Source organism: Cololabis saira, chromosome 6, assembly GCF_033807715.1.
Source record: "Cololabis saira isolate AMF1-May2022 chromosome 6, fColSai1.1, whole genome shotgun sequence".
NCBI lineage: Eukaryota > Metazoa > Chordata > Actinopteri > Beloniformes > Belonidae > Cololabis > Cololabis saira.
This window is the reverse complement of record NC_084592.1, coordinates 34440816-34452832: the sequence shown is the minus strand read 5'-3', so window position 1 is coordinate 34452832 and position 12017 is coordinate 34440816. Positions and strand designations below refer to the sequence as shown.

The 12017-nt window shown below is 39.9% G+C and overlaps 1 protein-coding gene across 1 annotated transcript in view; it reads right to left on the bottom strand.

The window, feature by feature from the left end:
• lrp1bb (low density lipoprotein receptor-related protein 1Bb) overlaps positions 1–12017 on the bottom strand; it is a 520571-nt gene that overhangs the window by 171795 nt on the left and 336759 nt on the right. Inside the window, exon 34 of the mRNA XM_061722939.1 lies at positions 9090–9239. Coding sequence (XP_061578923.1) covers positions 9090–9239 — 150 coding nt within the window. The remainder of the gene's footprint in view (positions 1–9089; positions 9240–12017) is intronic.

Here is a 12017-nt window from a genome sequence, read left to right as displayed (position 1 = left end):
ATTCATAAGCATGCATTCTGTTTTCTTTGAGTTCAACTTGAGTCCGACTTCTTCAAATGCGATGAGTAGGGTCTGGGCAGATGTAGACATTGTCCGCATAGTCGAGGTCGGTCAGATATTTCTCGCTTTGACGACCAGATCTTCTTCCAACCATGAGTCTGTTGTCTCTGATGTTGTCCACTGATTGCCGCAGAGCATAGTCCACCACGATGACAAACAGAAAAGTCACCTTGGAGAATTCCAGCTGTGGTTGTAAACTCTTTTGTTGGACCATCGTGGCTTTGAACGAAACTGGTGGGATTTTCATACATTATGGCTATGGCAGAATTAAGTTTTGACAGGAGTTAGTACCAAGGTTATTATTACAGCTACATGAAAAAGGCTCATGAAGAATCTCAACAGTGATGGAAGGAGAGGAAACACTGTTCTCACAGGAAACGCTGGTTTCGGGGTGCTGTCACTAAATTCATATCAGAGTGCCTGCCAGAGCGCCTCTTAAAGTGGTTCAGAGTATGGGTGGAGAACGTACTTTGACGATGATCTTGGGTTTCTTCAGTACTTTATTGTACTCACACTTTAACAAATAACATATGGTTTCCTAGAAGGAATAATAAAAGATACACCAAAAGTAAAAATAAATAATCTTCAACTTCTAACAGTTGATAAACAAAAATAACTAAGGTTGACAGGAGTGCATACGTTTTTTTACTTCTTACTCCCTTTCGAACATATCGTGACTCGTGCTGTTACAAAAAAGGGACTCTCTCTGTTACAAGCATGCCTGTTAAATAACACTATCATTTTCAAAATAAAGGTCTTTGAATTTGCCAATTATAGTAGAATGTATTCTCCACCATCCAGCCGTTACTTTCTGTATAATGCCCCCGAACCAACCAGCAAACGACACTGCATTAAATGACCAGAATATGCTGCATTTAACTTAACAGCGGCAGCCGGTTGGCCAGGTGGCTAATCAACCGGTGTGCATTTGGAGCAGACGCTGTCAACAAAACACAGATAACAACGATTAAAATATATGAAATCATAACCGGACACTATAATTTCACCTATCACGGGTTCTTTTTGGAAGGTAACCCCCTGAAGAATGAGGAATTACTGTATACTATGTTTATGCAGGGCAGTTGCTAGGATTTCTGTGCCCCCTGAAAGAATATAGGTTTGAGCCCATGATCTCATTCATTGCCACCTTCAATTTTCTGGTTTTTCAGGGTTATTTGTTGCCTGGTGATCTGTTTCCTTGTTTACAATTAACGATTTAAAAAGTCAGAGTATTTAAATTATGTATTATTGGTTGTATTATTCTCATTTCACTGATTTGCAACATGTTTTTACACCTCTGATTGCAAATACATTTTCAATTTCAAACCACTCAACAAATAGGTAGTGGGTATTTTATTGTATTTAACGATCAAGCACTGACATACAAAGAAACAAAGTGTCCCAGCTCAAGATAATCCACAGGGTGAAGCCTAAGGTAAATATGTAGAATTTAACTTGAATGTGCAAGTAAAACAAAGAGCAAATGGAATACAACAACAAGCTTCATCGTATTTCAATTGCTTGTTTGTTCACTGAATGTCTCATCAGAAAGCCCAACGCCGGGCCTTTTTGTTAGCAAATTCGTTGATGAGGTCTTTGAAGTGCAACTGCCGGCTTAGCTGACTTTCAATTGAAAGTGTAGCAAGGCTATTTAGCCTCTCTTGGGTTGTTGTGGATCTGAGATGGTTTTTTTTCCACTTGCAACAGTCACAGGTAATGTGCAAAAGATTCTGATGGCAACATATATTTCACCAAAAATGCTCTGAAGCTGAAATTTATAAATGTAGTTCAGCAGTTCAAGGGGAGAGTGTCAGTCTGAAAATGTGGCATTATAAACATACCTCAAATGTTACACTTCACTGTCAAAATTTTAGATCCTGTTTGTATTTGCTTGCTAATGAATGGTAAACTGAGTGAATCTGATTAGCTTTTAAATCTTTGATTTTCAGTATTGCAGCAAATTCGTCACAGATACTTGCAATGGATTGAGAGCAGGTGTCCACGGCACAGATGATGTTACATAAAGCCACATAGAAAAATGTTTTGAAACTGATTCGATTCCGTCTCCTGTTGGTTTCCCTTTTCTTCTGACCTCTGACTCATCTGCAAAATGTTTTCTCTTTCGCTTGTGGCTGACTGGAAATCCAGTGGGAACATCCATAGCTTCTGCAATGAAGGAAGCCTCTGCAAGGAAGTCACCCCATGGAGGTGCAAAAGATCTGCATTACTTCCTTCAAGGCCTCTCCATATTTGCTGCTTCTACATCTAGTGTAATTTGTCCTGAATGCAGAATTATGTTTCTGTCTTCAATGGATTGCAATATTTTTTTTCCCAGATAGTCAGGAGAACAATGGCTTTAAAATATGAAAAATAACTCTTGAGACCAGTGACCTCTGATATGACCTCATTAGTCTGCATCTAGCAAGGATGCTATCCAGGGCTTCTAGGAATGATGGTAAGTGATTTGCAACTGGTTTAACAGCCGCTAAGGCTGTTAAATGGTTGGCACTGAAGATATTGTATAAGAGATTGTGCAATATTTTACATATTTTTACATATTTTACAACACCCGAAAAACTTAAAAAAAAAACTTTGGTACATGACTATGCAGCATGTACTCCAATAATATTTGGAGTATGTGAGGCACGTGGTTTATATGTAGCCAGGGGGTTTAGTTGCCTTCTTTCAGCCTGGACCCATTTAACTTTTCCTGATATGTTCGAGCCATTGTCAAAGCCCTGGCCCCTGCAATCTGCAATGCCAGTGTGATGCTCCTCTAATGCCTCCAGTATCATCTCTGATATTTCATGTCCAGACTCGCCACTGAATTCTTCAAATTGCAAAAACGTTCAGTTACATCCCACTGATCATTCCCTTTCTGAACGACGATATCTCAAAATAATTGCATTCTGTTCTTTGTGACAGACATTAGGAGTTGCATCACATATTAATGAGTAATAAATTGCACACTCCCTTTCCTTCAGTATTTCATTCAAAACTGTTTCTCCACAGAGTTCTATGAACTCATTTTGAGACTGAGGACTGGTGTCGGTCCACAGCCCTGTGTTGAGCAAAGAAAGGGCTAAAATCAACTTTAAGGCCTGACCACATAGTTTGAAACAAAGAAACCTTAATTATGACTCCAAACTCAGCAGGCTTTGCTCCATTTATTATACTTAGGTGATAAGGAATAAGCCTCTCATTGGGCATGGACCCCCTTCAAAAAACCCAGCAGGGGTCCCCACTGATGCACAGCAGCCCAGGCCCAACTATAAAGAGTAGCTCCCCCCCCTCTCTCTCCCTAACTCACTCTCTCGAAGACCTCTTCTCTCCTGAGCCTGTGAGCTTTGAAGGCCACAGCTCCTACTTCAGCATGAGTGCTACTAACTGCAGGCCTGCCTTCTCCACCGTCGTGCCTAAAGAAGCGTCCAGGAAACGGCAACAAAATTCCGTCTGGCTGCAGTGCTGCAACGAGTGACCCGCCAAGGTTCCGAGCCCCAGACGAGCCCAACGAGGGACCCGTGCACGCCCCCATAACGTGAACGCCTTCAGACCAACCGGGAGCCAAAGGAAGCCCAGCTACAGTCCCGACGCTACAACCCCCCATCCGAACGGAGATGAGGAGAACGAGAGAGAGAGAGACGCTCCTCGCCAGGACCACCTGTGGAGCATCCAGCTGTTCTTAGTTAACTTAGTTATTGGACCCCAGGAAGAGTAGCTGTCCAACTGATGACGGCTAATGGGGATTAAAATAAATAATAATAACGCATTTAAAAGGAGCATGAGACAGGATTGAGGCAGGATTTATGATTTATTCGTATACGTTTTAAGTTTTCTAGTAATAATGTCAGATGAAGCGTTCCAAACCAAAAAGAATGAGCCCTCTAGTGTATCTCTCTGTTGCCTTGAACAGGCTGTGTGCTGCAAAATGTGCTGCAATGGTGATCGGAATTTCCCGCGCTGTCCTGCGGATTTGACGTCATTGACGCTGCATGTGCGTTCTCCCCGTTCTCCCGTGCCGGCTTCGCTGTTGGCTGCAGTACCCCCGACGGACGTCGTGGCGAAGGGTGGCGCTAATGAGTCTCATTTCTTAAAAGGAGCCTCATGCTCAACTGTGTTTACTAGCTTAAGCTGCTTAAGTGTGTTTGTTTATTTTATAGTTTGTCTATTGTTGCATCCGTGTTGCTGGATCTCGTTGACAAGTTCTCCCACAACAGAAAAATACGCTTTTCCTCATTTCCCAGTTTAATGACCAGAGTGCACATGTGAAGTTGGCTTCACATGAATTAGAGAAGAAATCAACCAGGCCCGCCAGGTAGCGGCTGTGTGCGTTTCTTCAGCTTTAGTGACTTTCTTAGGCTCTGACTTGACTCTAGACTGTTTCAATCCCGTAGACGTCACTGAGCTGACCTCAGTAGTCAATAGAGCTAAATCAAACACGTGTTTGTTAGACCGCATCCCGACTACTACCCCCACCTTGTGTAGCCATCCCTGTAGTGCACCAGTTAGCCATTGTGTCTGTGTCTCTCCTTTCTCTGTTCTTCATTCTGTCCGTCTGATTTCTTTTTTCCTGCCCAGGTGGCCTCCAGCAGCCCGGGGTAAAAACAGATTTTTTTTTTACTGTGCAGATATTAGAATTAGATATAGATATTGGAATTTAAAAAAATTACACGCAAAAATATCTTTACACTCTAATCTAAATATTCGATTGTAGAGATTAGGATTCTAAACCTTTCACCTATGGATTTTTTGAAAGATATGTTCGTACCATGAGGACAACACAAATCACTCTGCTGAGCAGTAGCAACCAGTCAGGAAATGACTACTGATTTTAATGCATGTCATTTACATGTACAAGCACATTTGTTTTTACATTTTACTTTAATTTCCCTTCTTGAGGAACTCTTTTCTTTTCTCTCAGCCTATTGCAATATAATATCCTTGTGAATTCAATGAAAAATCCAACATAAATGAGACAGACTTCATCTTGCAGTTAAGACAATTTGTTTTTCCTCTTTATAACTTAATCTCTTCCTTCAAGGTGAAACATTTTAGTTTATTCTGTTACCATTTTAGATTTATTAAAAGCAACAAAGCAAACATAGAATGAAACAATTCCTGCTGTCATTTATAGCTTTATAATGAATTCTTTCCTCAAAGAAAATGTGAAACACATTTCCATAAATCAAACAAATGCCTGCGAGTGAGAGTGACAGTATACATGCAGTTTGCAAAACATTACACCCTGGAGGGCATGCTAGCTGAGATTAGCTTTGCACCCTGTGTTAATTTGATGCCATGGGGGCCGCTTGCTAGGTGTGATTGCTCTGTTGTCACGCGTCATATTTAATTTCCACCACGACGGCTTGTTTGATCTAAGGCAAGTCAAGGCTGATCGATCACTTATACCTTCTAAATGGAAGGCCTCAAGCCAATCCAATTACTACTGAGCCTTAAGACCTACATGCGTTGACCTTTTGTCAATAAGGGGGCTGTTGTTACATTACATAAACCATCACTAGGACTTGTGAATAAAAAGAGTAGGACAGTTTAAAAAAAAACAACAAAAGAACAAAAACATGTTTGATCCACAAAACCCTGCTACAAAGTTGTGTTGCAGGATGTATTTCTGCCTCCACTTGATTTTATGTGGGAGTTACAGATTTATCATGTGTAAATCAGCTTTATTTGGTTACTCCATTTTGAGTAACTGGTGCCATTTCACTCAGGTTTATCTGATCAATGAAGCTCTGACAACCAAGAGAAAGCAGAAAGCACCATTCGATTTAATGTTGATTGGCTGAGTCACCACTGAAGACACACCAGACCATAATTACCCAAACACAATTGGAGAAAACTTGAGTTTGTCTTTTTTCTTTTCTTCCTCTTAGCAGAGTGTATGTTTTTGTTTGTGAAGCCATATTGTAATCCTAATATCAGCGAGAAGTGGGGGACTAGTCTGAAAGCCAAAATGTACAGTAAGATCAAATTGTGGAAAACAGACAGAATCATCCCATTTGTCATCTTGCAACATAAAATATGTGATGGATTGACATGAAATGCTATGCATTCTGCATAAAACTTTGGTTCTAATGTTAAAACGCTATAACATTTCCATATTTTACAAATGCAATAAAAACAGAGCACAGTGCTGTTCAATAAACTATTTAGTTTAATGAGATGGTAAAAGTCCTCATTAACTGTGACTGATCGAGACCAATGGGCATCACTGTTCCACTATTTTGCTGTGCCTGCTTCGGTGCAGGAACCAAGCCATTCGTCTGTGTCACCCAACACTCAAGCTCCTATTTGTAAAATGCAATAACAAAGTCTCAAAGGTTCAGCCTTTAGAATTCTTAATTGTAAAGAATGCTTAGAAAGAAGATGGTGTGGCTTTCAGGTGCAGATAACATAACCGTGAGATTCTGTTCTGCCACTGCTGTAGTTCTGTAATGCAGTAATGAATGCACCTTGGACACAGAGACAGAAATCATGAACTAAAGAATCAGTCTGACAGCCTGATAACTTTATATTTTAAACATATACAAACAAAACCAATATTTCTTTGTTTGCCCTATATTCAAAACCAGTCTTGAGAAGCTTCTACAACTTCCAACAAGGGATGGGATTTATGGCTCTTTGAAGGGAGCCTGGTCTTGAGGACCCGTTCTTTAAATCCCAGAACCACATGAGGGACGTAGTGAGTGACCTGCAGAGAGCTGGGACCAAAGTAACAAAGGCTACCATCAGTAACACACTACGCCGCCAGGGACTCTGATCCTGCAGTGCCAGATGTGTCCCCCTGCTTGAGCCAGTAGTTTGCTAGAGAGCATTTGGATGATCCAGAAGAGGATTGGGAGAATGTTATATGGTCAGATGAAACCAAAATAGAACGTTTTGGTAGAAACACAACATGTCGTGTTTGGAGGAGAAAGAAAGCTGAGTTGCATCCAAAGAACACCAAACCTACTGTGAAGCATGGGGATGGAAACATCATGCTGTGGGGATGTTTTTCTGCAAAGGGACCAGGACGACTGATCCGTGTAAGGGAAAGAATGAATGGAGCCATGTATCGTGAGATTTCTTCCATCAGCAAGGGCATTGAAGATGAAACGTGGCTGGGTCTTTCAGCATGACAATGATCGCCCGGGCAACAAAGGAGTGGCTTCGTAAGAAAAATTTCAAGGTCCTGGAGTGGCCTAGCCAGTCTCCAGATCTCAACCCCATAGAAAATCTTGGGGAGTTGAATGTCAGTGTTGCCCAGCAACAGCCCCAAAACATCACTGCTGCATGGAGGAATGGGCCAAAATACCAGCAACAGAGTGTGAAAACCTTGTGAAGACTTGCAATTTCTGGAAAAATGACTGAGAAAGAACTGTTTATTATTTTTGACTGAACAGCAGGGGTCAGCTTTACACAGCAGGACTGATAGTGTAAGTTGTCAGCCAGATTGCTCAGATGGATCTGTGTGATATTTGTTTCTCTCGCTTTTATTTTCAAGCACACTAAGCAAAAATAAGGTAATTCAGTTATGAAAAGTGTCAGTGCACATATCCACGTGAAAGGATGAATGACAGTTGTAATTATATTTTTGCTGGTATTTACAAGTATTTATAAAAAGAAATAAGGGCTGACAGAATAACACTTAGACGTATTATTTTACGTATACAATCTAAAATTTACTTAGATATGTGGCTTTTATTGAACATAGAAGTTGATTGATGGTATAATACAATACATTCAGCTAGAGCCAGCCCTCCCCAATGCTAGGTGAGAATTTATATGGCGCCCCCTCCATTGGCGATTTACAGAGGCTTACAAAAGAAATCAAATAGCATCGTTTTTACCATTGTCTTTCATTTAAAAGGAGCTTGAGGCTCCTTTTAAGAAATGAGACTCTCTAGCGCCACCCTTCACCGCGACGGCCGTTGGGGGTACTGCAGCCAACAGTGAAGCCCAGCGCGGGAAATTCGGGACCGAATTGCAGCACATTTTGCAGCACACAGCCTGTTCAAGGCAAAGGAGAGATACACTAGAGGGCTCATTCTTTTGGGTTTGGAACGCTTCATCTGACATTATTACTAGAAAACTTAAAATGTATACAGATTTTTTTCATAAATCTTGCCACAATCCGGCCTCAAGCTCCTTTAAGATAACATGTCACCCAATTTACGTGCCTAAAAATATACAATGGAAAAAAATCTGAAATACTAAAATTCTCTTACCACAAAATAAAAAAAACACATAAAAAAATGGAATAAATAATTAAAATAATAATATATTATGAATGCCCTATACAACAAATAAAAGCGTAGATTAGGCCAATACAAATGATACATGATAGTTAAGATCCATGACGCCAAACTACAGAAATATAAAACTGGTTATTTACTGATTATCATACTATGTTGAGCAAATTATCAACTTAACAGTTCACCGTGGTAAATAACTGACGCAGTACAACGGATATTTCCTTTCACTGGATCTTTACCTCCTTCTTTCTGCCATTTTTTCCTCCCTTTCTTTTTACCTACCCTGCTACCCTGTGCTCTGGGAGGGTTGGGTATTTGGCATTGTTTGTAGTTTGTTTTTTTTTTTTTTTAAATCGGGCATTGCTTTATGAATCAATATTAGATTTTTTAATAGTAATAACTTATTTTAATATAATTATATGTGAAGGTGAATTTTTTCCCTAGCACCCCTGTACGCCACGGCGCTCTTAACATTTGCCTATAAGGCCTAATGGGCCAGTCGTCTCTGGATTCGGCAACTAATAGCAAGTATACACATGTACTTAACACCCTCGCTCTTTTTAATTATAAAAAGAATAGGAAAATCAATCATCAATCATTGCTGTGTTGTGTTTTAATTATCTAATCCTTTCTGACTTAAAAGTGAAGCATAACTGTTGCAAGGAGTGCGTAAATGACTCTATTCAGGAACCACTTAACTGGTTAAAGATGTAATCTCTTCATACCCCCTGAGTAATCCCATGCCAATCTGATGCACTTGTGACGAGCTCCACTCACCCATCACGGCTAGAGCCGTGCCTTTCGCTAACTCCCTCTTTAGAGCCTCCAGCACTTCCAGCCCACTGCCGTCCAGATTGCACCTGTTGATTGTGCTATTGGCTGAGCTTATCCAGTAAAGCTTGTTGGCAGCAAAGTCTATTGAGAGACCTAAGGGGAAGACAAAAGGGTATACCTGATTAGAACAGATGTAGAGTACAAAGGTTTACCGGGATACAGCGCTTGACAAAACAACACAACTTTCAACATAAAATGTGTTTAATATCTTGCATGTAGCATTTTATTATTTATTGATTATATTGAAATTATATAATTTGAGATCGTCGCAGTGGAGCTCTGGTGTGGCCTGTGAGGAACGTGGGTTCCTATCAGGGCCAGTACCGTTGGCCCTGCCTCCTTTCCCCGTGCTCTCCTCCTCCTCCTGCTGCTTCTTTACTTGACTCACCCACACACTCACTTAGGTTCGAGGGGTTGGGGGCGTGGGGGATGCTGTCTCACATTTCCCGGGACTGTCTGCTCCTCAGTTTTTAATTACATCTTAGACATCTCACACTCAACAGATGTAGCTGTCCTGGTTGTGCCCTTTCACCTTGCTCACACACTCACTCACTCACTCACTCACTACTCACTGAAATGTGCTATACAAATAAAATCACCTCACCTTACAATGAATAAAGAATATCTTTTAAGCAAATCATGAAACATCAAAAAACATCATAAAAGTCATTTAATCATAGTCAGTCTTCGTGTTAGATTTCGATACGATTTCTGATCAAAATCAGAAAAGTTTTTTCACCCTACCAAATCAGGTGGGAAATACTAATCAAAAATAAATTGTTGGTATCTGTACATAGGTGTAGAACACCTATGAAGTGAACTTTTAAATAAGTTGTAAGGTATTTGACTGAAAAAAAGATGATAAAAGCATGTGTTCGCTCATACCTCTTTGTAGGGAGTTTCTTTAAAACAGCTCCAGCTGGCATTAAAAATGAGCAAGAATGAGAAGTGACTCTTTTTGAATCTATTTCCCAGCTGGCATGATCGCATTTTCAAAGAATATCACCGTTAATGGTTGGCGCTAAAAGCTATTCCAATTGTGTACCTCTGGACATCTCACAGTCTCCCACCATGTGTTGAATTCATTTCTGCCAGATTCATAGTCACAATGCATCATTAATTTAGCTTGTCCCCAGGTCTACCCCCATAATCATAAATGAAGCTAGTGAAATATGGTGCACTCTGCTATCTGTGCTCCTGGCGGGCCAAAGAGACCGAACAGAGCTGCTCTGTATAATGCATGGGGAGTTTGAACTCGGATTATATGATACTAGCCCCCAGAGAAAAAGACCGGCTGATTGTATTTTCTTTTGTTTGTTTGTTTTTTTCCAATTCAAATTGTGAATTGTCATTTAAGCATGGGTCATTTGGTGAAAGAGGTCAGCGACCAACGCTTATTATCTTGTGATTATGTAGATGATAGGTCAAATAAGGCATGACTAAGTCATATCAATCAGTGTTGTCCATTTTAGGCTTGACTGATTAGAAGCCACTCATGCATGTAGACAAAAATGTCGGTACCATTCCATTAATAAAAAAAAACAATCAAAACAGTCACTGAAATAAGTTGAAACTGATAAAAAAAACAAAATAAATAATCATTTACTGAACAGCATTCGGCTGTTTGTTAATTTACTGAACATTCACTAATGGGAATCAGGCTTTTGAATTGTGGTTCAACAGTATCATCTGAAAAACCAAATGAAACTGGCCTGGACAAATTAGTTGGTATCCCTAGAATCAGTCCCTCACATGGTCCCCCGTCCCAGGCCGAAATAATCTTATCTTAGCGACAAGTTGAAATAACATGTTTTTTAATTAATACCACAGGTGTCTTTAATATTTAGTATTATGCTTTAATATATAGTCAGTCGTCTCTGTTTTCGACACGAATCCGTGAAGAATTCCTTAATTTTTAAAGGGAGGTGTAGAGGTTTAAATTAGAACTTGAGATAATTGCTTATGGCTTACTCTGTCCCAGTCAATCGTTAGCAAGAAGCTACGTCCACAAGTGGGTTTCGTTGCTAGCCTAGCAACACAGATCAAAAAAGTTCACTCCAGAAACGTTGTAGTAAAACAAAAATAAGGATCTCCGTTTTATTATTCATTCCCAGAATGTACATCCACTGGCAAGAAAAGTAAGCTGGCCAAAAAACACCTTTTGTAACTAATTGCAAAAGGAGAGAGGTAAGAAAACCATTTGCTTCCACAGCTCTCAAGCTCTGACTGAATCTCCTTCATCCACCACAGGCAATCAATGGCAGGTGTGAAGGTAACTCTTAAGGGACAAGTACACCTTTTATCAATAACTTCTAAATCACATACATAAACACATGAATTCTTATATACTTTTACATTTTAACTATTCTATGTAATCCTAAATCAAATAATGTATCTTTTTAACACATATAATGTATATGAAATTATATATCATGAACTTATGTAACACATTTTCAATCATGTTAACAGTTACAAACTATGAACTGTTCTTTGGCCTTTACAGGAGGTTTTCCTTGCTATTATGTAATAATTGCTCGGGGATCATGTTCTGGGTCTCTTAAAAGATAACTTGTATTGGTATATGCACTATACAGGGATTAAAGCAAAAAAAATATTTTTGACTGAAATTTTTTTTTCATGCCAGTTCATATTCCCGTCATCTATGCGCTGCACCACACTTTAAGAATGGCCCCTTTTCTGCCGTGCGGCCGCTTCCCAAAAGTTTCAAGTAAAAAATTTTAATGCTGTATTAGCCCTTCTGTTTTCTAATACAGCATTTAAGGTGAAGAAGACTTTAACCCAGGGGTTCTTAACCTTTCTGACCTTGGGGCCCAATTTTTTCAGTACAGAGTGGCCCGGGGCCCATTAAAT